At 42.7% G+C, this 24,509-nt stretch overlaps 1 protein-coding gene and 2 pseudogenes across 1 annotated transcript; 2 read left to right on the top strand and 1 right to left on the bottom strand.

Moving 5' to 3' along the window:
* Nucleotides 1-345: 345 nt before the first annotated feature.
* On the top strand, nucleotides 346-4,654 carry LOC117833392 (disease resistance protein RPM1-like; annotated as a pseudogene).
* LOC140223570 (disease resistance protein RPM1-like) lies at nucleotides 4,359-9,668 on the top strand (annotated as a pseudogene).
* A 12,825-nt stretch (nucleotides 9,669-22,493) lies between these two features.
* LOC117834240 (uncharacterized) lies at nucleotides 22,494-24,038 on the bottom strand. Its single transcript, XM_034713861.2, has 3 exons — nucleotides 23,827-24,038; nucleotides 22,943-23,034; nucleotides 22,494-22,715 (listed from the first exon to the last, which is right to left on the bottom strand). The coding sequence occupies exons 1-3, from the start codon at nucleotides 24,026-24,028 to the stop codon at nucleotides 22,494-22,496; spliced, it is 516 nt and encodes a 171-aa protein (XP_034569752.1). The 5' UTR covers nucleotides 24,029-24,038.
* Nucleotides 24,039-24,509: the final 471 nt, after the last annotated feature.

Below are 24,509 nucleotides of genomic sequence, written 5' to 3' on the forward strand. Positions count from 1 at the left end.
AGGTGCATTTTGCCTGTGACATTAATTTTTATGTTTGCAAAAACATTATCATTTCCGCACAATCTACCGTAACATAGATCAGCCGCGCGCCCTGGCTAGTATTCCTATGGAATTAGTGGCATTTTTCGATTCACTTTAATCCAGAACTGTACAAAATAAATCATGACAAATAGAAACAGGAGGGCAACAACAGTATAACTCAAGCAGGCTATGCGAAGTTTGCTAAAAGACATACATGTCGCGCATAGCTGTCCTGAAATTGTAAACTTCACAGTGATGGTGGGGCATGAAGAGACTAGCACGGTCCACATATATCAGGATAAGGATAAGCACAAAGAAGATGAGCATAAAGGTTGAAGTGATTTTTTTTTGTGTCTCATTGGTCCAATAGATTAAAGAATCGGCCTGTTCGCTTCAGCTTATTCAGCCGGCTTATCAGCCACCAAACAGTGTTTTTCTCTCATAACAAATTAGCCGTTTCAACTTTTCAGCCGGTTTATAAGCTGAAGCGAACAGGCCCAATAACTACTCTCGGTCACTGGTCAATCATCCTCTGGAGCTGCAGCATTGTTCCTCGCCAGATGCGCCACTAACCACTACTTGACGAAGCTTACAGGAGAACAAATCTTCAACGCCTACTTGTTTTCACCTCCTATTCTGGTAATCCTCAGACTAATTTCATCAGTCCAAATTCAAGTTTGAAATCTTCTTTAGTAAGTTCAGATTGTCCCGTACAAAGCTAGCTCTGAAAATTGAACTGATTGGTGAAATTTGAGGTTTGGCAGCCACGCGGGTGCAGTTGTGATTCTGACGCGCAAAAAAGCGCACAATACCATCATGGCGGAGGCTGTGGTAGGAGTGCTGATCGGCAAGCTCGGTGCGGCCTTGGCGAATGAGGCAGCAACCTATGGTGCATCCCTTCTGTTCAAGGAAGCTTCTTCCCTCAAGGGTCTCTTCAGTGAGATCCGTAAAGCGGAGGGGGAGCTGGAGAGCATGAAGGCCTACCTGCGTGACTCAGAGAAGTTCAAGAATACCGATAAGACCACTGGCATCTTTGTCAACAAGATTCAAGAACTATCTTTTCGGATCGAGGATGTCGTTGACGAGTTCATGTACAAACTTGAGGACAACAAGCATGGAGGATTTGCTAGCAAGACGAAGAAGAGGATCAAGCATGTCAAGGTTTGGCGTCGCCTAACTCTCCAGCTCCGTGATATTAATGTCGAGCTTGAAGATGCTACAAAAAGGAGGGACCGTTATGTCATCCCGGGAATGGAGAGACATGGTGGAAACAGTGACCATCATGCTAGATACACCAATCAAGCTTTGTGTTTTGCAAGGGAAGAGGATCTAGTGGGTATTGAAGGTAATGCAGCCAAGCTCAAGGGGTGGCTAGTGGATGATTTGGATGAAAGGAACACCAAAATCACCACAGTTTGGGGGATGGGTGGAGTAGGTAAAACTACTTTAGTTGATCATGTCTACAAGATTGTGAAACTGGATTTTGATGCTGCTGCATGGGTAACTGTGTCCAAGAGTTACCAAGTTGACGACTTGCTGAAGAAAATTGCTAGAGAGTTCGGCATCTCAATTGCTAGCAATATGGAAATGATAAGAGTAGTTGACGTTATCCGTAACCATCTCGAAGGTAAAAGGTACATCTTGGTTCTTGATGATGTTTGGGATCAAGATATGTGGATTAATAATATCATGCCTGTCTTTCCTACTAATTGTTGCGGTAGATTTGTTCTCACATCAAGATCATCTGAAGTTGCATCAGTAGCAACAATTAACTGTGCAATTAATCTAGAGCCACTACGAGAAAATCACTCTTGGAAGTTATTCTGCAACGAAGCTTTTTGGAACAGTGATGAAAAAAGGTGTCCATCAGAGTTATTTGATTTGGCTGGAAAGTTCTTGCAAAAGTGCAACGGCTTGCCCATTGCCATTGCATGCATAGGCCGTCTACTGTCAATCAAACCCCACTCTGAATGGGAAACTGTTTACAAGGAGTTAGAATCGCACTCAACTAATAATGCGATCAAGAGTGTGGACACGATTTTGAGAGTCAGCTTGGAGGATCTTCCATCTGAATTGAAGAATTGCTTCTTGCATTGTGCAATGTTTCCGGAGGACTATGAAATCAAGAGGAGGAGGTTAATTAGGCACTGGATTACTTCTGGATTCATCAGGAAAAAGGGGAACGAAACACTAGAACAAGTGGCAGAGGGCTACTTGAATGATCTTGTCAACCGAAGTCTACTACAAGTTGTGAGGAAGAATGAGGTTGGACGAGTGAAAAGTTGCCGAATGCATGATGTCATCCGCCATCTTGCTATTGACAAAGCGGAGGAAGAATGCTTTGGTAAAGTTATGAGGGCAATGGGACATTTTCGGTACACGGAATGCGGAGACTGTCAATACAGAGTATCAATATTGTACCACAGAATCAATCTGATGCAACACATCTCCGTGCAGTCTATGCTTTTGAGAGTTCTATTGATGTTGCTTTGTTGGGTACTATTCTTGCATCTTCAACATTGTTGTCAACATTGGATCTGCAAGGTACTCAAATCAAGATGCTGCCTAATGAGGTGTTCAACTTGTTCAATCTGCGTTTTTTGGGTCTTCGAAATACTCGAATTGAGAGTCTACCAGAGGCTGTTGGAAGGTTGCAAAACTTAGAAGTACTGGATGCAGCATTTACTCTTCTGCAATCTTTACCAAAGGATGTAGCGAAACTAAAGAAGCTTAGGTACTTGTATGCATCTGTATTTCTCAGAGAAGGAAATTCGACACGTTTTTGTGGAATTAGTGCGCCTCGGGGCATAAGGAATTTGACAGGACTTCATGCTCTGCAAAGTCTTAAAGCAAGCAAGGAGACTCTACGTGATGTTGCAGCATTGACAGAATTAAGAACATTTGATGTTAGCGATGTGACAAGTGAGCACTCCATAAACTTGTGTAGTGCTATAACAAATATGACCCATCTTGCCCATCTAACTGTTAGCGCATTAAACGAAAATGAAGTATTACCAATGGATGCACTCCGTTTACCAGAGACTCTTTATAAACTTGAACTGACAGGGCAGCTGGAGAAGACACAGATTCCTCAGATTTTCTCATCCTGGTCGAACCTGAACAACCTCACTATATTGCAGCTGACGTCTTCCAAACTTAAAGAGGACTCCTTTTCTAGCCTCGTGACGTTACGCGGTTTATGCATGCTTAGTCTTTTTCGGGCTTATGATGGGAAGATATTTCGCTTCCCTGCGCAATCATTTCCTTGTCTCCAGACATTATACATATTTGGTGCTCCGCAGCTCAACCATATCGAAATAGAAGATGGTGCACTGGGAATCCTTGTTAAGCTAGCGCTTTCAGACTGCCGAGAGTTAAAGCACCTCCCTCATGGTATTGAATACATTACAACCCTTGAGGAATTATTTTTAGGAGACACTGCAGAGGAGCTCATAGAGAAGCTTAGGCAAGAAAGAGAATCAGATGAACACAATGAAGAGCATATGAAGATCAAACACATTAGAAAGGTTGTTGTTATGTTAACTGAGAAAAACATATGGGAAAGGATTCGCTGATTGAAGCATGAATTGCTGAATGCAGCTATTTGCCACGGTAAATGTTTATTTTATTCTGTTCACTGATACTGTTGTTCGATGTATACATGTAAATAACTTCATTCTCAATTATTAATACATGCTGAGGTGTTTTCTTCTCACGTTTTACTTCTGCGTTCATATGCATACATACTAGTAATTAACAGAGCATATAATAAACAAGAAGCACCTAATAGTGCAAGTTACTTTTATGTTTGTTCAACCTTTTATGTTATTTATTCTTCTTTTGAAACAAGGGCACATGAGCAAGAACCACCATTACGTCTTCTTCCTTTTGTTTTGTTTTGTTTTATTTATGTTTGGTTGCGCATGAATTAGTTCAAGTGCAATAACTAAACTAGCGATAGCAGACACTTGCTGGGATTGGAGGGTTAAGGGGTGAAACAGTTGCTAAACTCCCTCCTCTCTAAATTATAGGTCGTTTTGGCCTTTTTAGATTCATAGACTTTGCTGTGCACTTAGATATACCCTATGTCTAGATGCATAATTACTAGAAAATTCAAAATGACCTATAATTTGGAAAGGAGGAAGTACCTAAAGAGTGTCAGCACAGTATTTTATTTTAGTTCAGTACTTCAGTTGCACATGAATTATTCCTTTTTTTCACTAAATTACTGCAGGCAAAGGATTCAAGACACAAGGGCTGTGCTGGAGAACCAAGCTACTAGGAGAAGCAGCAGCGAAGTTTCTTTGCTGCAGGCAGCAGGTGGAGTCCGGTGACAAGGAGATTGTAATCAGGACGAATTCTAAAAAAAGTGTTCGTTGGCTCCTAGATATATCTACTTGTTTGATTTACGGGCAGTGCGCACGGAACCAGGAAACTCTGTGCCATCGTCTGGCTGCAGTTCTTTTGCCCATGTATGTTCAGGTTTCTGTTAATTTGTCAGTTGTAAGAATGGTTTTTGCTTGATTTCATCCATGGTAGAGGCATCCCCAGACGGCCATGCCTGTAATAAACTTGCAGTGTCTTTAGTTTTCGTTCCGCTGAACCTGATACGTATGCTTTTCGTTCCGATGAACCTGGCTGGCATGCTTTGCAGTTGGTGGTTACCTTTCATATAGGTCCTTCAGTTTGATAAGCTTGGCATGTTTATTTAATTGATCTCAGATACGTCAGGGACATTATTACATAAATCCCTGCTTTGATTGAGTGAAGGTCTTGTTTAGCTGCCCAACTTTGAGGTGCCAAAATTACTGTAGCAACACTGTAGCGTTTCGTTTGTATTTGTGAATTATTGTCCAAATATTGACTAATTAGGCTCAAAAGATTCGTCTCGCAAAGTACAACAAAACTGTGCAATTAGTTTTTAATTTCGTCTACATTTAGCTCCATGCATGTACCGCAAATTTGATGTGATTGGGAATCTTCTTTTTGCATAGTGCCAAAGTTGGGATTTGGGGGTGAGCTAACCAAGGCCGAAGTCTGGCTCAAGTGGAAGTAGGGTCCACATATAAAAGGATAACAGCAAAGAAGACGAGCAAAAGCGCATCAAATTCAGAAGGCGAGGTTTGTTGCCCTACTCTGTTTTCTGGAAACAGAGCAAGCTCCAGTGCGTTACTCTATTTTCTTGGTTGCAGCAGAAGCAAAGTTTTGGCGCGTAAATGTCTGTTTGTCCGTGGAGCTGGCACACGGACAGCCCGGAGCAATTTGATGGGCAGGGCCGATTCCTACACGGGCCGCTAGCCCAAAGAGGAGTCAAGACACTACCAAATGGGCCTTACACATTTGGAGTTTTTGGGCCCAGGCTGTTGGGTACTCGGTGGTGATGATGATTAGACCTCTTCGTGTCTTTCTTGATCAAGACATCTCCTCCGTCGCCGCCGCATGGAGCTGAGCGGCCTCCTCGCTTCTGCGTCTGCCGTCGCCGCCGCTTCAGGTGCTCTGCGATGGATAGTCGACGGAGGATACGGCGGACTTCCGCGCTGGCGCCTCTGGCCCGTGTTTCGTGATCTGGAGTTCTGGTTTCCATATCTAGGTATCTTTGGTTTCTTTTCTATTGCGAGTTCTAGTTATCTACGATCATCACTGAAAGCTTAGAATTATCTTTTTTTTTAAAAAAAAGCCTTAGAATTGCATCTGGCCAACCCAACTGCACATGCCGAGCACTTGTTTTCTTAAGGTGAACATGGGCAGGGCAAACTTGCATTGATCGATCACACTAATAATCTATGCAACAAAGGCCGGAGTCCAGCTGGTACCAATGTGATGGTCATGTTCTACTGACAAGGGCCTAGCAAAGTCGGCACTCTTTGACCTCTGACTTTGCTCTATTGAAGTCGAACAGCCGTTCTGCATGGGCATTTCTTTATGCGCTCGAGCTGTTTAGTGTAGATCCAGATCGGCATTACCTTCCGTGATCACGTTCACATAGCAAACAAAACACTCAAAAGCACAAAAAACACACACCACTCGGTACCCACACACATCCACCTGTAACAACTCTGAGCAGTGAGCACTCAAGCAAGCCCACGCATTTTCCACCATGGCGGAGGCCGTCGTCAGAGTGCTGATTGGCAAGCTAGGTGCGGCCTTGGCGAACGAGGCAGCAACCCATGGTACATCCCTTCTGTTCAAGGAAGCTGCTTCCCTCAAGGGTCTCTTCGGTGAGATCCGTATAGCCGAGGAGGAGCTGAAGAGCATGAAGGCCTACCTGCATGAGTCAGAGAAGTTCAGGGATGCCGATGAGACCACTGGCATCTTCGTCAACAAGATCCGGGAACTGTCTTTCCGGATCGAGGATGTCGTCGATGAGTTCATGTACAAGCTTGAGGACAACAAGCATGGAAGATTTGCAGGCAAGATGAAGAAAAGGATCAAGCATGTCAAGGTTTGGCGTCCCCTAGCTCTCCGTGATATCAATGCTAAGCTTGAAGAGGCTGCAAAAAGGAGGGACCGTTATGTCATCCCGGGAATGGAGAGACATGCTGGAAACAGTGACCATCATGCTAGATCCACCAATCAAGCTTTGTGTTTTGCTAGGTAAGAGGATCTAGTGGGTATTGAAGGTAATGCAGCCAAGCTCAAGGGGTGGATAGTGGATGATTTGGAGGAAAGGAACACCAAAATCACCACAGTTTGGGGGATGGGTGGAGTAGGTCAAACTACTTTAGTTGATCATGCCTACAAGATGGTGAAACTGGATTTCGATGCTGCTGCATGGGTAACCGTGTCCAAGAGTTACCAAGTTGAGGACTTGCTGATGAAAATTGCTAGAGTTTGGTATCTCAACCGATTCTAGCAATCTGGATATGAGAAGAGCAGTTGAGGTCATCCGTAACCATCATTAAGGTAAAAGGTTTCTCTTGGTCTTGGATGATGTTTGGGAACAAGATGTGTGGACAAATAATATCATGCCTATCTTGCTGACTAATTGTACTGGACGATTTGTTCTCACATCAAGATTATCTGAAGTTGGATCACTGGCAGCTAGTAACTGTGCAATTAAGCTGGATCCTCTACAAGAAAATCACTCTTATATGTTATTTTGCAAGCTAGCTTTTTGGAATAGTGGTAAAAAAAGGTTCCTTACAGAGTTACATGACTTGGCTGCAAAATTCTTACAGAAGTGTGAAGGCCTACCTATTGCTATTGCATGCATAGGCCATCTACTATCTTGCAAATCCCCAACTTACTCAGAATGGAAAAATGTGTACGAGAAGCTAGAGTTGCAGTCAACTAAAAAGACAATTCCTGGTGTTGATACCATTCTGAAGGTCAGCTTGGAGGATCTTCCGTATCAACTAAAGAATTGCTTCTTACATTTTGCACTTTTTCCAGAGGATTACAAATTGACGAGGCGGAGGATAGTTAGGCAGTGGATTACTTCTGGATTCATCAAGGAAAAGGACAACAAAATACTAGAGCAAGTGGCTGAGGACTAATTGAGTGATCTTGTAAACCGAAGCCTACTACAAGTTGTGACGAAGGAGTCTGGACAAGTGAAACATTGCCAAATGCATGACGTTATCCGCCATCTTTCCATTGAGAAATCAGAAAAAGAATGCTTTGGTAAAGTTTATGAGGGTCGCGGGAAGTTTTCAATACATGGAACACGTAGACTGTCAATACAGAGCACCAATAATGTATCGATGGATCAATCTAGTGCAACTTATCTCCGTGCAACCCAAGCTTTTACCAGTTCTGTTGATATTGAGTTGTTGAGGCCTCTCCTTGCATCCTCAGTATTGTTGTCCACACTGGATCTGCAAGGCACTAAAATAAATAAGATGCTACCTAATGAGGTCTTCTGCTTGTTTAATCTGCGTTTCTTGGGTCTTCGGAGTACTAGAATTGAGATTCTACCAGAGGCCATTGGAAGATTACAAAATTTGGAAGTACTGGACACATCACGTACTTGTCTACTATCTTTACCAAAGGACGTAGCAAAACTAAGCATGCTTAGGTATCTATATGCAACCGTAAGTATCATTGAAGGACGTTTCGGCCATCAGGGTGGAGTTAAGGTGCCTAGGGGCATAAGGAACTTGACAGGACTGCATGTTCTGCAAAATTTTAAAGCCAGCTCAGAGACACTACTTGATGTTGCAGCTTTGACGGAATTACGAAAATTTGGAGTTGACTGTGTAACAAGTGAGCACTCATCAAGCTTGTGTAGCGCTCTCCTTAACATGAACAATCTTGTCAGATTGGTCATTAATACGTCAAATGAAAATGAAGTATTTCCATTGGAAGAACTCTATTTACCAGAAACTCTCTCGAAACTTACACTGGTGGGGCAGCTGGAAAAGGAACGGATGCCTCGTATTCTCTCATCCTGGTTGCACCTTAACAACCTCAGTCATCTGCAACTGGTATTCTCCAAACTTGATGAGAACTCATTTCCTAACTTCATGGTGTTGCGTAATTTATGCTTTCTTGCCTTTTTTAATGCTTATGATGGAAAGGCATTATGCTTCTCTGCACAGTCATTTCCTAGTCAAAGAGAACTAGAAATACGGGGTGCTTCGCAGCTCGACCAAGTTGAAATAGAAGAAGATGCACTGGGAAGCCTTAATAAGCTACGGTTTTCAGAGTGCCCAGAACTGATGAAGCGCCTCCCTCATGGCATTGAGTACCTTACGGCCCTTGATGAATTAGATTTGATAGATGATGCAGATGAGTTTACAGAGATGCTTAGGCAGGAGAGTGAAGCAGATGAATGCAAGGAAGAACTTATGAAGATTAGCCACGTTAGAGATGTTATCATTATATCAACCGGAAAAAAAAATTCAGGAGAAGAATTGTGTCCACAGAAAATAAAGAATTCACTTTCTGAAGGCTTTGATGCTAGCTGCCATTCCCTGGATTTACGTAAAAGGTATGCATTTTATGCGGCTTGTTGTTTGTTGGGCTAGCGGCAACACGCTATCATTTCTAAACGTCTCGTGAGTTTCATTTCTGCAGGTTGCTGCTGCCTTCTTTGTTAGTCTGCGTTGGTGGTTCAGTTCAGTGGCTCCTGAACATGATGGTTCAGTTCAGTGCAGCAGCGAGGGAAGGGCCTGAATTCTTCATGGGTGCACATTGCAGAACAGAGAGTGCCAATACACATATACTTCAGCAAATGTGTTTGCAAATTAAGCGCAAACACTGTTGTGATTTAAGTGCCACTAGTGGAGAATAGATCTTCCATCCAGGGTAATATGTCTCGACGCTTTTTGGACGCTGGACTAAAGGAGCTTTAATCCCATATCAAACGGCCACCACTGACGACAAGAGCTTTAGTCCCGGGACTAAAGAACATCTTTTAGTCCCAGTTGTAATGGGCAGTAAAGACCATGGATTCTGGTGGGGCATTTAGTCCCGGTTGGTAATTCCATCTGAGACTAAATGGATGGTCATTAGTCCTAGTTGATATTACCAACTAGGACTAAACGTCTCGCATATAAAAGTCAGCTTCTTCCTCCCCGAGTCTGAGCCACTCAGACCGAGAGCTTCGGACTCCTTCTCCATGGCGACCAAGCAAGCTTAGGGAGGTGCTGCCTAATTTTTTTCTTCAATTTTTTGGGATTTCACTCATCCAAAGTGTTGTAAAGGTTAGCTACTTCATCCTTCCTTCATTTATTGTTATTATGCTTTATTTTATGCTTTAGAGATAGAGAAAAATGAGTTTTTTAGAGTGAGGGAGAATGGAGAGGATTTTTTATTTATACATGTTTCTGAGGTAGAATTTGATGGATAGCTTGCTTGTTATATATGATTCATATTAGATAAATATCTTGATCAATATTAGGTATGGTAAAAAATAAAGTAAATGTGTTTTATTATTTAGTCATTGCAATAAAATTGAGGTAAACAAAATTGTAGGTGGAAGAAATAGAATTCGGTCATTGCTACAATTTTTTAGATAGTTTGCATGTTAAATTAGAGTGACATGAAAAATACACCAGTCAACTTAATGCTATAATTATGGAACAGGACAACAATGATACACTAAAGGCTACAGACGCTCCATGGTGGACTTCACGAAGTCAAGAATCCAAAAATAATGGTAGAATAGAAGAACTTCGAGTCCACAAACTCAGGCTGAATATCATAAAAAATCTTAAAATAGTTTTCCAAACGCCTTTTGGAGCCACATTCTCATAATAGAAGTATAGTGACCGAATAGCCTATTCAGTCAGAGATCTGTTCACTAACCTTGACCCATCGGTTTTGGTTGGTTTTGGCTTGCCAAAATGGTCCATGCTCAATGAAGGACAGGCTATTGTGTGCCACCATACTTCTATTATGAAAATGTGGCACTTGCTTCAAAACATGTTTGGATAATTATTTCATGATTTCTTTATGATATTCAGCCCAAGTATGTGGACTCGAAGATCTTCTGTTGTACCATTATTTTCTGGTTCTGGAGGAGTGGAGGTGACTCTCCATAGACTTTAGAGAAGATTGAGTCATGTGCAGAGATGGCTTGGAGGGCGAACATTCTGCTACGGTGTACCATTATTTTAGGATTATTGACTATGTGAAGTCTACTATGGAGCGCCTATAATCTTTAGTATATATATATCTTTATTGTCTTGTTCCAGAATTCTAACATTTTTCTTTTTGTCGACCTAGTGAATGTTATGAAGGTTGATTGGTGTAATTTTCATATGAATTATTTTTATCTTTATGAAGGTTGATTAGTGCAAATTATCAATACTGATCAAGTTTTTTATTTAATACGAATACATATCTCCATTTATCTGGTAATACAATGTAGATGGACCGGCGACCTATCTCCATTTTTCAGGTAATACAATGCAGATGGACTGGCAATGGATGTACAACGCGGATAGACGGACCAAGGAGTTTGTTGATGGCTTGTATTATTTTCTTGAAGTGGCCAAAACCAACAAGTCAGAGAAGGGATTCATATGTTGTCCATGCTTCCAATGCAGTAATAAGAAGGACTACTCTTCTTGGGAGACTCTTCACATCCACTTATTTATATACGGTTTCATGCCTAACTATTTGGTTTGGATCAAGCATGGCGAAAGAGGGGTTATAATGGAAGACGGCGAAGAAGAGGAGGATGATAACAACATTCCGGACTGAACTACAGGCCAAGATTCTGCAGATACTATAATGGGCGAGGCTGATGAAGAAGAGTTTGCAGAAGAGGGCCCTATTGATGATCTTGGTCAGATGCTACGGGATGCACAAAAAGATTGAGAAATTGTAAGAATGAGAAAAGTTGTAGCATATGATAGATAATCACAAAAAATTATTGTACCTAGATTGCAAGTAGGGGCATAAAAAACTGGGTACCATACTGAAAATGCTGAGGAAAAAAATGGTGTGTCTGATAAGGCATTTCAGGAGATATTAAAAATTGTAAAGAACATGCTTCCCGAGAATAATGAACTGTCGTCCACAACATATGAAGCTAAACAGGTTGTTTGCCCTTTGGGATTGGAGGTTCAAAAGATACACGCATGCCCTAATGACTGTATCCTCTATCGTGGTGATGAATACGAGAAATTGGATGCTTGTCCTGTGTGCGGAGCGATGTAGTATAAGATTAGGCGAGATGATCCTGGTGATGTTGAGGGGCAGCCTCCCAAGAAGAGAGTTCCCGCGAAGATGATGTGGTATTTCCCTATAATACCATATTTGAAGCGTTTGTTCATAAACAAGACGACTGCTAAGTTGATGCGATGGCATAAAGAAGAACGTAAGCAAGATGAGATGTTTAGACACCCCGTGAATGGGGTCCAGTGGAGATCAATTGATAGAGCATTTCTAGACTTTGAAAGTGATGCAAGGTTTGGTTTAAGTACTGATGGATTCAATCCATTCAGTGAGTTTAGTAGTGGTCATAGTACTTGGCCTGTGACCCTATGTATATTCAACATTCCTCCTTGGTTGTACATGAAGCGGAAGTTCATTATGATGCTGATGCTTATCCAAGTCCCAAAATAACCCGGCAACAACATTGACATATACCTAAGACCGTTGTTGATGAACTTTTACTGCTCTGGAAGGAAAAAGGTGTACTTGTGTGGGATGAGGATAAGCACGAGAACTTTGACCTACGAGCATTGTTGTTCATAACCATCAATGATTGGCTTGCGTTGTGTAACCTTTCAGGACAGACAAACATGGGATATCAGGCTTGCACCCACTATTTAGACGACACAGACAGGATGTATTTGAAATACTATAGGAAGGTCGTATATCTGGGTCACCGCCGATTTCTTCCTGCTAACCACCCGTTAAGAAAGAAAGGGATGCATTTCAAAGGGGCGTCAGACCATCATAAAAAACCTACACACCATAATGGAAAGCGTGTATTTGAGATGATAAAGGATGTAAGGGTAGTCTTTGGAAAGGGACTTGGTAGTGAACCAGTTCCGAACAATGATAATGGACGTGCACCTATGTGAAAGAAGAAGTCTATATTTTGGGAGCTACCTTATTGGGAAATCCTAGAGGTCTGCAATGCAATAGACGTGATGCACCTGATGAAAAATCTTTGCATGAACGTGCTAGGCTTCCTGAGTTGTTATGGGAACTCAAATTATACATTGGAAGCACGACAGGACCTGAAACGTATGAAGCAATGAGATGACCTACATTCAGAAAAGAGAGATAAAGGATAACCCTACTTACGTCCTGCCAATTACACTCTCAACAAGAAAGAGAAGGATAGCATGTTTGACTGCATGAATAGTATCAAGGTTCCATCTGGGTACTCCTCAAATATAAAGAGAATAATAAATATGGAAGAAAAGAAGTTCACAAATCTAAAGGCCCATGACTGCCACATGTTGATGACTCAGTTGCTTCCGGTTGCAGTGAAGGGTATTCTACCAGAGAATGTATGATTGGTGCTCGTAAAGCTATGCGTGTTTCTCAATGCAATTTCGCAAAAGACAATTGATCCAACCAAGCTACTAAAGCTACAGAATGATGTGGTGCAATGTCTTGTCAGTTTTGAGTTGGTATTTCCACAATCCTTCTTCAATATTATGACCCACCTTTTGGTTCACCTAGTCAAAGAGATTACTATTCTCAATCCAGTATTCCTGCATAATATGTAGCCTTTCGAGAGATTCATGTCAATCTAAAAAACTATGTTGTTAATCATGACCATCCAGAAGGAAGCATCGCCAAGTCATATGGAACAGAGGAGGTCATTGAGTTTTGTGTTGATTTTATTGACTAAATTAATTCAATTGGGGTTCCAGTATCACACCATAAGGGGAGGCTACAGGGAAAGGGCACCCTTGGAAGAAATCAAGTTTAAGCAATGATAGTGATTTATTCCATAAAGCACACTTCACGATTCTGCAACCATCATCCTTTGTGGCTCTGTATATCGAAGAACACAAGCAGATTCTATTTTCTCAATACCCGACGAAATCTGATGCCTAGATTATACGTCATCACATGGATACTTTTCCCTCTTAGTTGCGTCAACACCTTATGGGTAACTTTGCGATTCACGAACAACTCGCTTGGTTAGCTAGGGGACTTTCTAGAACAATCGTGAAATTCCAAGGTTACGAGATAAAAAGTTATACATTTTACACGAGAGCCCAAGACCAAAAAAGCATCAACCAAAATAGTGGTGTCCGTATAGATGTCATAGATAGCAATAGGAGCAAGGACTCGTATTATGGTTTCACAAAGGAGATCTGGAACTCGAATACAGACCGCTGAACATTCCTCTATTTTGTTGCCAATGGGTGAAGCTGACTAGAGGTGGCGTAATGAAAGATCAATATGGAATAACAATAGTAGACCTGACCAAGACTGGATACAATGATGAACCATTCATCCTTGTCAATGATGTGCATCAAGTTTTCTGTGTGAAGGACATGTCTAGTAAACACAAGAAAAATTTAGAAGATAAAGAAAAACCATGGGCGCCAAAGTGCCACATAGTTCCTCCAGGTAAAAGAAAATCATGGGAGTCAAGAACAAAACAGACCAGTCAGATGATTATGTTCAATTTGATGGCATGCCCCCATTCACTGTCAAAGTTAACCCAAGCATCATGCTAGCCAAAGAAGAGGCTCCGTACTTACGCCACGATTAGGACCAAGTAACTTTCGTCAAGAAGAAGTTTTTTAACGTTACATTGTAATTCACTATATATGGTGCACCAATGTCTATGACCATCAGAACCTTTCAATGATATTGTAATGCTCTATGGTGAACCTTTATTCGATCAATATAAACAATGTTAACTTAACCACGTACATCAATTGCATTTTTGTGTATTGAAATTATTTAATTGAAGAGTTTGTTGATCAATTGATGCATTAAAATAATTATTCTAGAAACTTAATAAACTAGTATAGAATTAATGATTGATTCAAACTTTTTTTAGATATACTTGCAAATTTAATATATTTTTGTATGTTCAAAATATGTAATTTTTTTATTTTTTCTTTAACAACACCAGTATAAAACAACTTAAAATATACATAAATTAAAACTACAAACCAATTGTAGCATCTGTGGGAAATGAAAAGGAGGGGCCTTTAGTCCAGGTTGGTAATACCACCCGGGACTAAAGGGGGTATAAATTTCTTTTTTTTGCCCCCTTCTTCCTCCTCACTTCACTTCCTGGTCTACCGCCCATCATCTGCTCCGCCCCGACAGATGCGTCCTCCTCCCAGGCCGCCGCATCCGCCGCTAGCCCTATCGACGTGCCGCGCCGCCCCGTCCTCCTCCATCGCCGCCACTCCCCCACGCCTCTCCGTTGTCCTCCGCCCCGGCGCCCGCGCGCGCCCTCTCCATCGTCCTCCGCCCCGGCCCAGCCATGCCACTCCCACGCCGCCATCACTGGTGTAACCCCTCCACCGTCAGTGCTACCACCCTCAACACCGTCCCTCTCTCCAGCGCCGCCGGCTGGCCGCCGCCCACGGCGTGGTGCCATCGCCGCCAGCCTCGTCCCCGGCCGTCGCGCCCGTCCTCCTCGTCGTCGCCCCGCGGCTCACCGCGCACGCCATCCCTGTCCCTAGCCTCCTCGTCGTCGCCACATGCCTCCCGGCCACCACCACCTCACGAAGAGGTACACGCGCATGGTAGAATACAACCTATATCAAGAAGGGTCGAACTCTAGATTTTAATGACTGGCCAAAGTTAAGAGATCACTAGAACTCAATTCTGGAATACAAAAGGAGTGAAGATAGTGCGAACAAGGTTAAGATCAACACAAGCAATGCCCTTCAGAAAGAGTACCATCATCATCTAGGGCAAGATGGTTACAGGAGTGCAATTCCTAGATGGAGAAAGATGGAACAAGACCTACTCGATCGAGGTATCGTACCAGCAACTATTGACTAGCCCGATCGATTGAAGAATTGGTATTACACTCACGGAGGCACCCTTAGACCTAAGGATGGGACACTTGTTTTCAACAAAATAATACATGAGAAGGTCCTCAGGCTTATCAAAAACATTGAAGATTCTAAAGCAAGAAAGTTCAAGCCTAGTAGAGAGAACGATGAGCTAACGATGGCACTCGGAATCCCGAACACCCAGGACGTTGTCGAGGCTTCAGTGTGGTTTCGTGGGAGTATGCTTTCCATAGGGACATCAACACATACAGAAGCCAGAAGAGAAGAAAGGAACAATAAGAGGAGAGGTGGCAGTGCATGTTAGAAGCTAAAGTGCATGAACAACAAGACGTAAGAATGTAGAAAGAATTAATCGGTGAGTGGTCCTAACAATTATTGAGATGGCCCAATCTGGAGCATTGCCGGATCCCAACGTCGTTGTCGGCCCTTCTCAACGCCGAAGCAGTTGTGCTTCTATAGGGGTCTCCAATGAGAACATGCCAAGCTTACCCGTGGTTGTGCAGGACAACAAACGGTACCCTGTGGATGACATCCCTCAGTGCACCTCCAATCCTACTAGGACAGACAAGCTATGGTATGGCGATTCCACCTGGCTACTCCACAGTTGGGGTGGAGGAGATTTGTGATAGTCAATATGAAGTCCTAGAGCTCGACCTCCCGGGAGGTGATGGGGTAAGGACACTAGGAGATGCACTTCATGGCATCATTCTATGGCACAAATGTAACATCATCGTCTTCGATCAGGAGGCATCATTTCTTCTCATAGATCTCCCATAGCCACCATCTCCTCAAAACTCAAGACAAGCACATCCACCTTCAAGACCGTTGTCACCATCAGGACCGTCGCATCTTGCTCGATCACCGTCTCCAGCACCATCGAATCTTGGAGGTGCAAGCGACAATGACCAAAACACCTCTCCCCGATCACCGTCTACAGCACCGAGACTAAAGTCTGGTGCGAGCAAGGAGCCTACAACACCTCTCAAGAAGTCGCGACCACCGCCTTTCAAGCCAAAGAAGCCAAAGGCGAAAGAACTGAGAAAGAAACAAAGAAGTCTGAACCTATTAAGAAGCTAGCAGGCGATATGACTCCTGAGGAATTGGAGGAGGCATCACAAGCACATGTAAGGGAGTGGTTTGAAAAAATCGTTGCAGAAAGAAAAGCGAAGGAGATGGAGCCTAAGCCTATAGATCCAGCCAAATTAAAGTTTTTTATTAGCATGAAAAAAGAAGTCAAGAAAACATTACTATCGAACTATGATCATTCGTTAGTTAAGTCTTATCAGAAGAAAAAATCAAGGAGAGTCGTCATTTGGTCCCCCAGCTCGGGCAGCAAGATCAGCAAGCAGATAAAGACGCTCTAGCTATAGCAACTTTGCCTTTAGAACAACAAATCAAGCTCATTAAGTTTATGGATGACAAAGGTCTCTTGCTTGCTAAAGTTCTAGGGCGAGCCAAACCACCACCTCTAGAAAAGACTATACCTAAATGGCCCTTTGAGTTAGGCAAGCCTTTAGTCAGGCCTGAACTGGTACGGAAGCTCTCAACTAAGATGTATGAATTCCATCAGTAGTACATAGAGCAGTCGGCCAAGGAAATGTTCATGTTCGCTCTTCTTGTTAAACCGATTGATTTTTTCGATAAAGGTGAGAAACTGTTGTGGTTGGAATTAAAGGATATTTATGAAGTGTACCATCAAGATGCCCTTGATGTTTCTCTCATCAGCGCCTGGGTTTTGTAGGTGTGTGTTTATTAGATGTTAATTTTAGCTCATATTATTATATTGTGTGTGTTACCCTACTAACTTTGTCTTTCATTTTATGTAGGATGCAAATTCAGAGGTGCCGCCGAGAATCGTACTTCAACATTGACTTCCTGGACCCAGCGCTTATGAACCAAGATTAGATTCGGGATCACCCAAAGAATACATTGGACCGAATATACAAAGTCTTGGAGCAATAGAATTTCAAGCAATACATACTACTGCCTACAACTTTAAGTAAGTGTGGGTACCATCTATTTTTGTTTTCCTTTTTCTTACCTAATTAATGTTAGTTAGTTCTAATATGAACATTTATGTATGAAGTTTCCACAGGATTTTCCTCATAATTATGATTGATCAAAGCAATGTTATTGTGTTTGATTCATTGAGGAAACCAAAGGACAAGTACCAAGACATTCAAGACATGCTTAACTTGTAATAATTCTGTACCTTTATCTCTATGCAAAAGTTTGATTCCTAAATTTTCACCTAACACTGTATCATTCATTATTTTAATTCGCAGTGCATGATAACGATTCCGTAAGCATCACCATGGTGATTTCAAAGAAAAACTTACATTCAGTACAACATTCTCAGTATGCATGAAGTTTCCACATTTTGTACATTCTATAACACGAATATTTTCTAACTTATTTTTTTCCACTAAAGTGCTTGAGACAGGAACAAGGGAATAATTTATGTGGATACTACGTTTGTGAGCACATGTACCATTCCGTGAGGGATAAGGTGATATCGGACAATATAACTGTACGTAAAATAAACCAATTAATAATTAATCGTTTTCTAGCTCCTTTGGTGTAATATTCACATATTTTCAAATTACAGATGATGCATATTAGAGAAGAACTCTTGGAGAAGGAGAGACTTTTGGCAATCCAAGAAGTTCTCATAGGATTTCTAGTGGACGAGGTGATAAATCCCAATGAAGAATTTTATTAGATGGACATTCAATAGCCGAACCGAGCAACACCACGACGGGAGGATCCTAAGAATGAAGAGGACAAGTTATTGTATATATAGTAATTGTATAAATACTAGCTTGATATGTATAAACTACTAAGAATTGTATATATAGTAGTTATAATTAATATTATGATATACTATCATGAAATATATATACGACATGCATACAATACGAGCGTATACGTGTAAGTAGTGTACGCTAAGGATGTATACGTGTGTGTATATATATATATAAAAGCGAAGTAACAATTAACATTAATATGGAAAAAAATTCAAGGTAAAAAGAAAAATGTCTTTAGTCCCGGTTGGTACCACTGCATGCACATGCATGGCGGCCCCTTTAGTCCCGGTTGGTATTACCAACCGCAACCGGAACTAAAAGGGGTCTTTAGGCTTGGGTTAGTCCCGAAAGATTAGTTCCGGTTAAATATTCAAGAGATATGACTCCCTCTAACCGGGACTAATGCTCACTTTTCCACTAGTGCACAAGGATCATTTGCGCTTGGTATTAATCTAAAATTCAAAAGTTGTGCCTGGTGAAGAGAACAGAGAGTGCTTTGATAGTCAGCTGTCGGAATGGATTGGCTTGATGTCCCTTCATGGAAGGCACTCCCAGATCTGTAATAAACTTGCAGAGTCTTTACTTTCATTTTGCTGAAGAAACTTTGTATATGGTGATATCTTTTGTTTTGAATTTCAATCAGCAATATTTTTATCAATATTTTGAACGGATGAATGGGATATAATGTGGGTAAATTATCCTAGAAGGTCACTGCTATGGCATTATAATTTTATTTTGATTTAAAGATACATTGTAATAGCAACCAATGGTCGAATTCGTATCTTTAGGCCACGCTAAGAAAATTTACAGTTTTCATTTTCATTTAGACAATATGACTTCATTTTCTAGCTATTTGGCTGGTAACATTTCTTAAGAATGCATGCAATGGGTCTAGGCTATGAAACACGAAGCCAAAGGGAACCAAGAAGTGTATGTTTTACCCAAGGAAAGCGCTCAGTTTTCAGTAAATTCTATGTGATCTTGATTAAAGAGCATGATTTTATGATTCTAGCTAATTATAAAGCCTCTGTTTCTATATTTTTGTTTTACTATATAATCGCGATCTTACTAAAAACATTTTATACGATTTAGGATCTACCACGGCAAGCGTGAACCGGGTCTCCGCGTATTCCAGCCATGGCTAATGACTCTGCTGCGCGGCCGCAGCCACCCCCACCCCCGCCCCCACGGCGGCGGCCGCAAAGGCCGGGTCATGGAAGGACCTGTGCAGCCTCAACGCCTGAGTGGTGCGCGACTACCGCCGCCTCGTCGACTCCGTCCGCGCGCTCGAGCCGGCGCTCCGGAGGCTCTCCGATGAACAGGTAGCGTGTTGCGGGACACCACCAGCGGATGGTTTCTAGATGTGGCTTCTGGTGATGACGCTTTTACTTTTCTCGGTGTGGCTGAAGGAGGCTATGTGTGTGGCTTTGCGTGCAGCTGAAAGCGAAGACGGCGGAGTTCCGCGCCGGCCTGGCGCGCGGGGAGACGCTCGCCGACGTCCAGGCCGGTATGGCTGCTGGTCCCACTGCCAATTCCCGCATTACAGTGTTGCAAGAGTATCCTCTTTGCCAATTGTGCAATTGTCTGATACTGATGTGCTGGTGCTTGCTTTTGAGTCCAGAGGCGTTTGTGGTGGTGAGGTAGTATAAAGTAGTATTGTGCACCGTAAAAGATCTCGGAGGGAGGTCTTTTACGGTACACAATACTACTAAGTGGTAGTATAGAGTATAAGCTATTTTTGATATGGGTAAAATTGTAATTAGCATGACATATCTTATTCGAGAATTTTTTTCCGCACCCATTTTCCCGATCTCACAGCGCACCCCGCCCGCCGCCACCCGCACGGCGCGCCGCCAGTCCCGCAGCGCACACCCGCCCGCATGCCGCCCCGTCCGACGCGCCACCACCGCCCATGTTCCTCGACGCCAAGGCGGCGGCACCATCCAGCCGCCACGTGTTCCCCGTCGGCACCCTGGCAAGGTAAGCCTGCCGTCGCCTAGCACGCGCCGGGGCGCGACCCTGTGCCACCGATTCAATTGTGACCGATGGGGTTTCATTCTTGGATCGGTGGCTGCGCAGCGGGTGGAGGTGGTTGTCCCTGTTCAGGTTCAAGATCTGGTGGATGGTCCCGGCCACCAGCGCCAGCGCCGCGGCCGTGCCTGCGGAGACGCAGATGCTGCTCATAGAGTCCAGGGATGAGGAGGGTTCCGCTGCCGCGGAGGGGGGTGCGGTGTATGCACTGATGCTGCCGGTTCTTGACGGCGATTTCAGGGTCAGCCTTCAGGGGAGCCCCAAGAACAAGCTCCAGTTCTGCTTGGAGAGCAGTGAGCCTTGTCTGCTGCGACCTACTGAATTTCAATTTTCAAGTACTTGATCGAATAGATTGTGCGAAGTTTGTTATTTTGGCAAGAGTTTCTGAGAGGGAAAATGGTGTACTGTTCACTCTTGGTAGGTGATCCTGAGGTCCAGACGATGGAAGCAGCTGATGCGGTATTCATCAACTCAGGGGATAATCCATTCAAGCTAATGAAGGAATCCATCAAGTAATGTCATGCTCATACTTTTAAATGTAATAAAAAAAGATTTTTGTTCTCACTTGTAGCTTTATTCAGGTTGCTATCAAAGATCAAAGGAAACTTCAAGCATATTGAGGACAAGGAGGTAACTCTATGCAGGTTCTTTTATGCCTATATCATCTAATTTGTTGATGTTGTCAAGTCTCGGCAGCTTTTGCTCATTCTGTTTTTCTTATGTATTGCTTAAATATATCACGAATATCAGATCCCTGCAAATTTGGACTGGTTTGGATGGTGCACCTGGGATGCATTTTACAAGGCTGTTAACCCAGCAGGGATCGAGGAGGGCCTTAAGAGGTATATTGTACATTTCCTTTTTCACACAATTGTTTATGTAATATTAGAAGGGAATATAGATACAGAAGGGCATCTTTTGCCTCATTTATATTACTATATCATCTAGTCTTTGCTCCTCAGGTTCGCTGTTAGCTGTGCCAACACTACTTATAGGATCTCGTAATCATTTCTTCGAATTGACATATTTGTCTTGTTTTGTGAGAATGGTGCCTACAGCGCTTTTTGCATGTTGTTTCTTATAGCTAGTACTTCTGTTTATGCATGAGTTGTTGCTTGTATGCTGCAGATGATGGAATTAGAGCTGAAGAAGCTAGAGGAAACCATCAAAAATATACATGAAGAAATGTTTTATCTCCGCGAAAGTAGTACGTAGTATCGACTATGACTGGCAACATTGAAACTAACGTTGGCAAAGCATTTCCTGTATCACATTGTGGCCATGTCATGTATCCAGGGAGGAGGAAACGCAGGACCTGAACAGGCGAACACACTCGATGATGGCTTGGCTCGGGTTCCTCTCGCTCGGCATCTGCTTATCAGTGGCGGGCTTGCAGCTGTGGCACCTGAAGACTTACTTCGAGAGAAAGAAGCTATTGTAGTTCCCCAATTATTCACGATAGTACACAGCACTAGAGCGGACAGGTGTAACTTTTTTGTGTGAACGGTTAATCTATGTTACACACAAAATGATAGTTGAACTGCGATACAAAATACATACTCGTAGAAACTCAATAACTAGCATTAGAGGCTTGGTTTCTGTAACTGCTCCAAGGAACTGGACAATATTAGGATGTCTCAGCTTCATTAGCAAGTTGACTTCATGCTTAAAATCTTGGCTGCAGATTAAGCAAAAGTTTTATAAGAAAATATTAGATAAAAACACATACACAAACATGTGTCCTACAACTAGAACACCTACAGTTACAGATTCAACCAAAATTACTTTGACACAATTGATATTAAATTCATATAATCAAATCGGTTGGAGTACTCAGGGAGGTTAACAGTTATTCTGATAGTTTACTTACATCAAAATGAGCCCTGTTGTAGGTAGCAGGTTTGATGAACTTAAGATTAACATTTAACCCAAATACAAAACGAACTAAAAGTGAAGTACCGTACATCAGTAAACTATCTGCAAGGCATGTTCGCTTCAGCTTATCAGCCGGCTTATCAGCCACCAAACAGTATTTTCCTCTCACAGCAAATCAGTCGTTTCAGCTTTTCAGCCGGCTTATAAGTCCAACCGAACAGGCTTGATTCCTACAAGGATATAGTACTCTTAATACTCCCCCACTTCTTTACAGTAGCTTCAGGATCCAGATCGGGCAATATATCGTGCTAAATACAGCTCAGGGCAGGAGGGCACTGGAGCACCACTGTCAAACAGCATATGGCCTAGAGCTCATCTTCTGCCCCCTCTCACTCTCATCTAAGGTCAGGCTATGAACAAAGCTTGGCAGGCAACAGCGCCCGGAGTACCATGCCTTCTCCTTCCGGCTCTTGGCGACCACGGTCGGCGTTGGTTCCGTGCTGCAAGCGGAGCTGAACGTGGATTCAGACACCGGCTTCCCGTCTGCAGCGAAGGTTGTATCATCAAGAACCTATCACAGCACATGCAATTTGCGCGCAACAAGTGGAACAATCCACATGCACATGCTACTGATATAATAATAGGACAATCTAAAAAAGGGAATGGTAAGATAAACTAAAGCACTGTTGCAAAAGTAATCGCAGTATGATGGGCCAGGACAATTGCACACAACACAACTATAGAAGAAAAAAACTACATTGAAGCTTCTTTAGGCGGTTACCAATTAAACATGTTAACCGTTTGATTACCTCCATTCACACAGTAAAAGTCATCCTCACAGTCTGAATCTAACCAAGCTCGAGACTCGAAGAACACTTCATCCTTGCTGCCTGCAAATTAAATTCCATAAGTTGCACTCTTGATTAAAAGAGTCACTGTATTCATGTTATTGTACTTTCAGCTAAGTGGAGAGATAAATTCAATCAGCTTGGTATATGAGTGTGTATCAGTGAAGAGAACAATTCCAACTAAGCGAAATTCAGAACCATCAAGAGCTAGCAATTGATTTTGGGGAAAGAAACATTGAAGCACAGCCCATTGCAAGTAAGCTATTCAAGAGGTTATTGGCAAGATCTTGATTTGCTCAACAAAGCCGTGTGCCATTTCAATTTAGGATTTAGTCAGCAATTTTACACGCACAAAAAAAAAACTCCTCCATCCTAACGAAACAACAGAAATAATCAGGCTGTAAAAAGCCTTCAGTCAATAGAGTAATCTACTTTGGATAGAAGAGAGCATCGTCATTTAGAAAGCTTTAAATTTTCAAGAACAAATTGTAACAGCTAACTCCTTCTCCATTAAATGAAACCAAAATCAGTCAGTATATCAACAAATATCCTTTTCCGTTCAAGATCGTCAGCCCCTGCAAAATTACGAAGCTACTGATCTCCAGAAGAGATTAATGCAGCGATAACACTACACTTGGCTATCAAATCTTCCACAGCCCAATAAATCAATAAACGAACCCAAAAAGTCCCTTTTCATATAAAGAACTGACTGCCCATCTGCTTCTTTACTTCCAAAGATCCTCTCAAAACTATAGTAATAACTGACTGAAAAGATAAAGATCGGGACCTCGCTTCAGAAAACAACCAAAGAAAGCAAAGATTCATCACGCGTACCAGAATCCGGGCTCTTTGGGCCAAAACCTGCCCGCTGCTGCTCCCCCTCGGCCTTGGACTTGAGATCACCAAAGCCATCGCCAAGCGGAGCAACGCCGCCGCCGCCCTTGCCGTTGGCGGCCTTCGCTTTGGTGGGCGACGTAAGAAACTGCTTCTTGGGGAAGCCTGGATCCTTGTTTTGAACCGAAGCGCAAGAACCCATCCCCGCTTTTCTCCCCTTTCAAGCGATGACGGCGGCGACGAGACAGAGAGAGACAGAGAGAGAGGCCGCCGTGGACAGGTGGATGTGGCGCGGAGTCTCCGGCGGCTCGGATGGATCTTGCGCTTCCGTGGACGAGGCCGCCGTCGGCCCCCACCGCCCGCCGCCGCCGCCATCGCCGCCAGTCGAGAGGTGCAAATGAGGAGACGCGAGGAGTGAAGGAAACAAGGATATAAGATTGGATAATTAAGAAAGACGTGATATATTTTAACAATACCATTATACATATTTCCAAACGTACCCCTGTACCACCCATACTACTCATGTATACTACCTATACTACATCTTAAGATTTTAGTAGTATACAATTAATTTGAACCGTCAGATCCTTACATACGAGTCCTTTTCGAATGGTAGTATAAAGTAGTATTGTGCACCGTAAAAGACCTCGGAGGACGCTGGGGATGCGGTATTTCGATGTCCA

Source organism: Setaria viridis, chromosome 8 (genome assembly GCF_005286985.2).
Source record: "Setaria viridis chromosome 8, Setaria_viridis_v4.0, whole genome shotgun sequence".
Taxonomy (NCBI): Eukaryota; Viridiplantae; Streptophyta; class Magnoliopsida; order Poales; family Poaceae; genus Setaria; species Setaria viridis.

Bases quoted from the DNA above. Each gene is read 5' to 3' on its own strand.
- LOC117834240 (XM_034713861.2), bottom strand. From the start codon at position 24,028: ATGGGTTCTTGCGCTTCGGTTCAAAACAAGGATCCAGGCTTCCCCAAG. The intron at 23,035-23,826 runs GTACGCGTGATG...TTTAATTTGCAG, and splicing joins CCCAAAGAGCCCGGATTCTG to GCAGCAAGGATGAAGTGTTC. The intron at 22,716-22,942 runs GTTAACATGTTT...GTGCTGTGATAG, and splicing joins TGAATGGAGGTAATCAAACG to GTTCTTGATGATACAACCTT.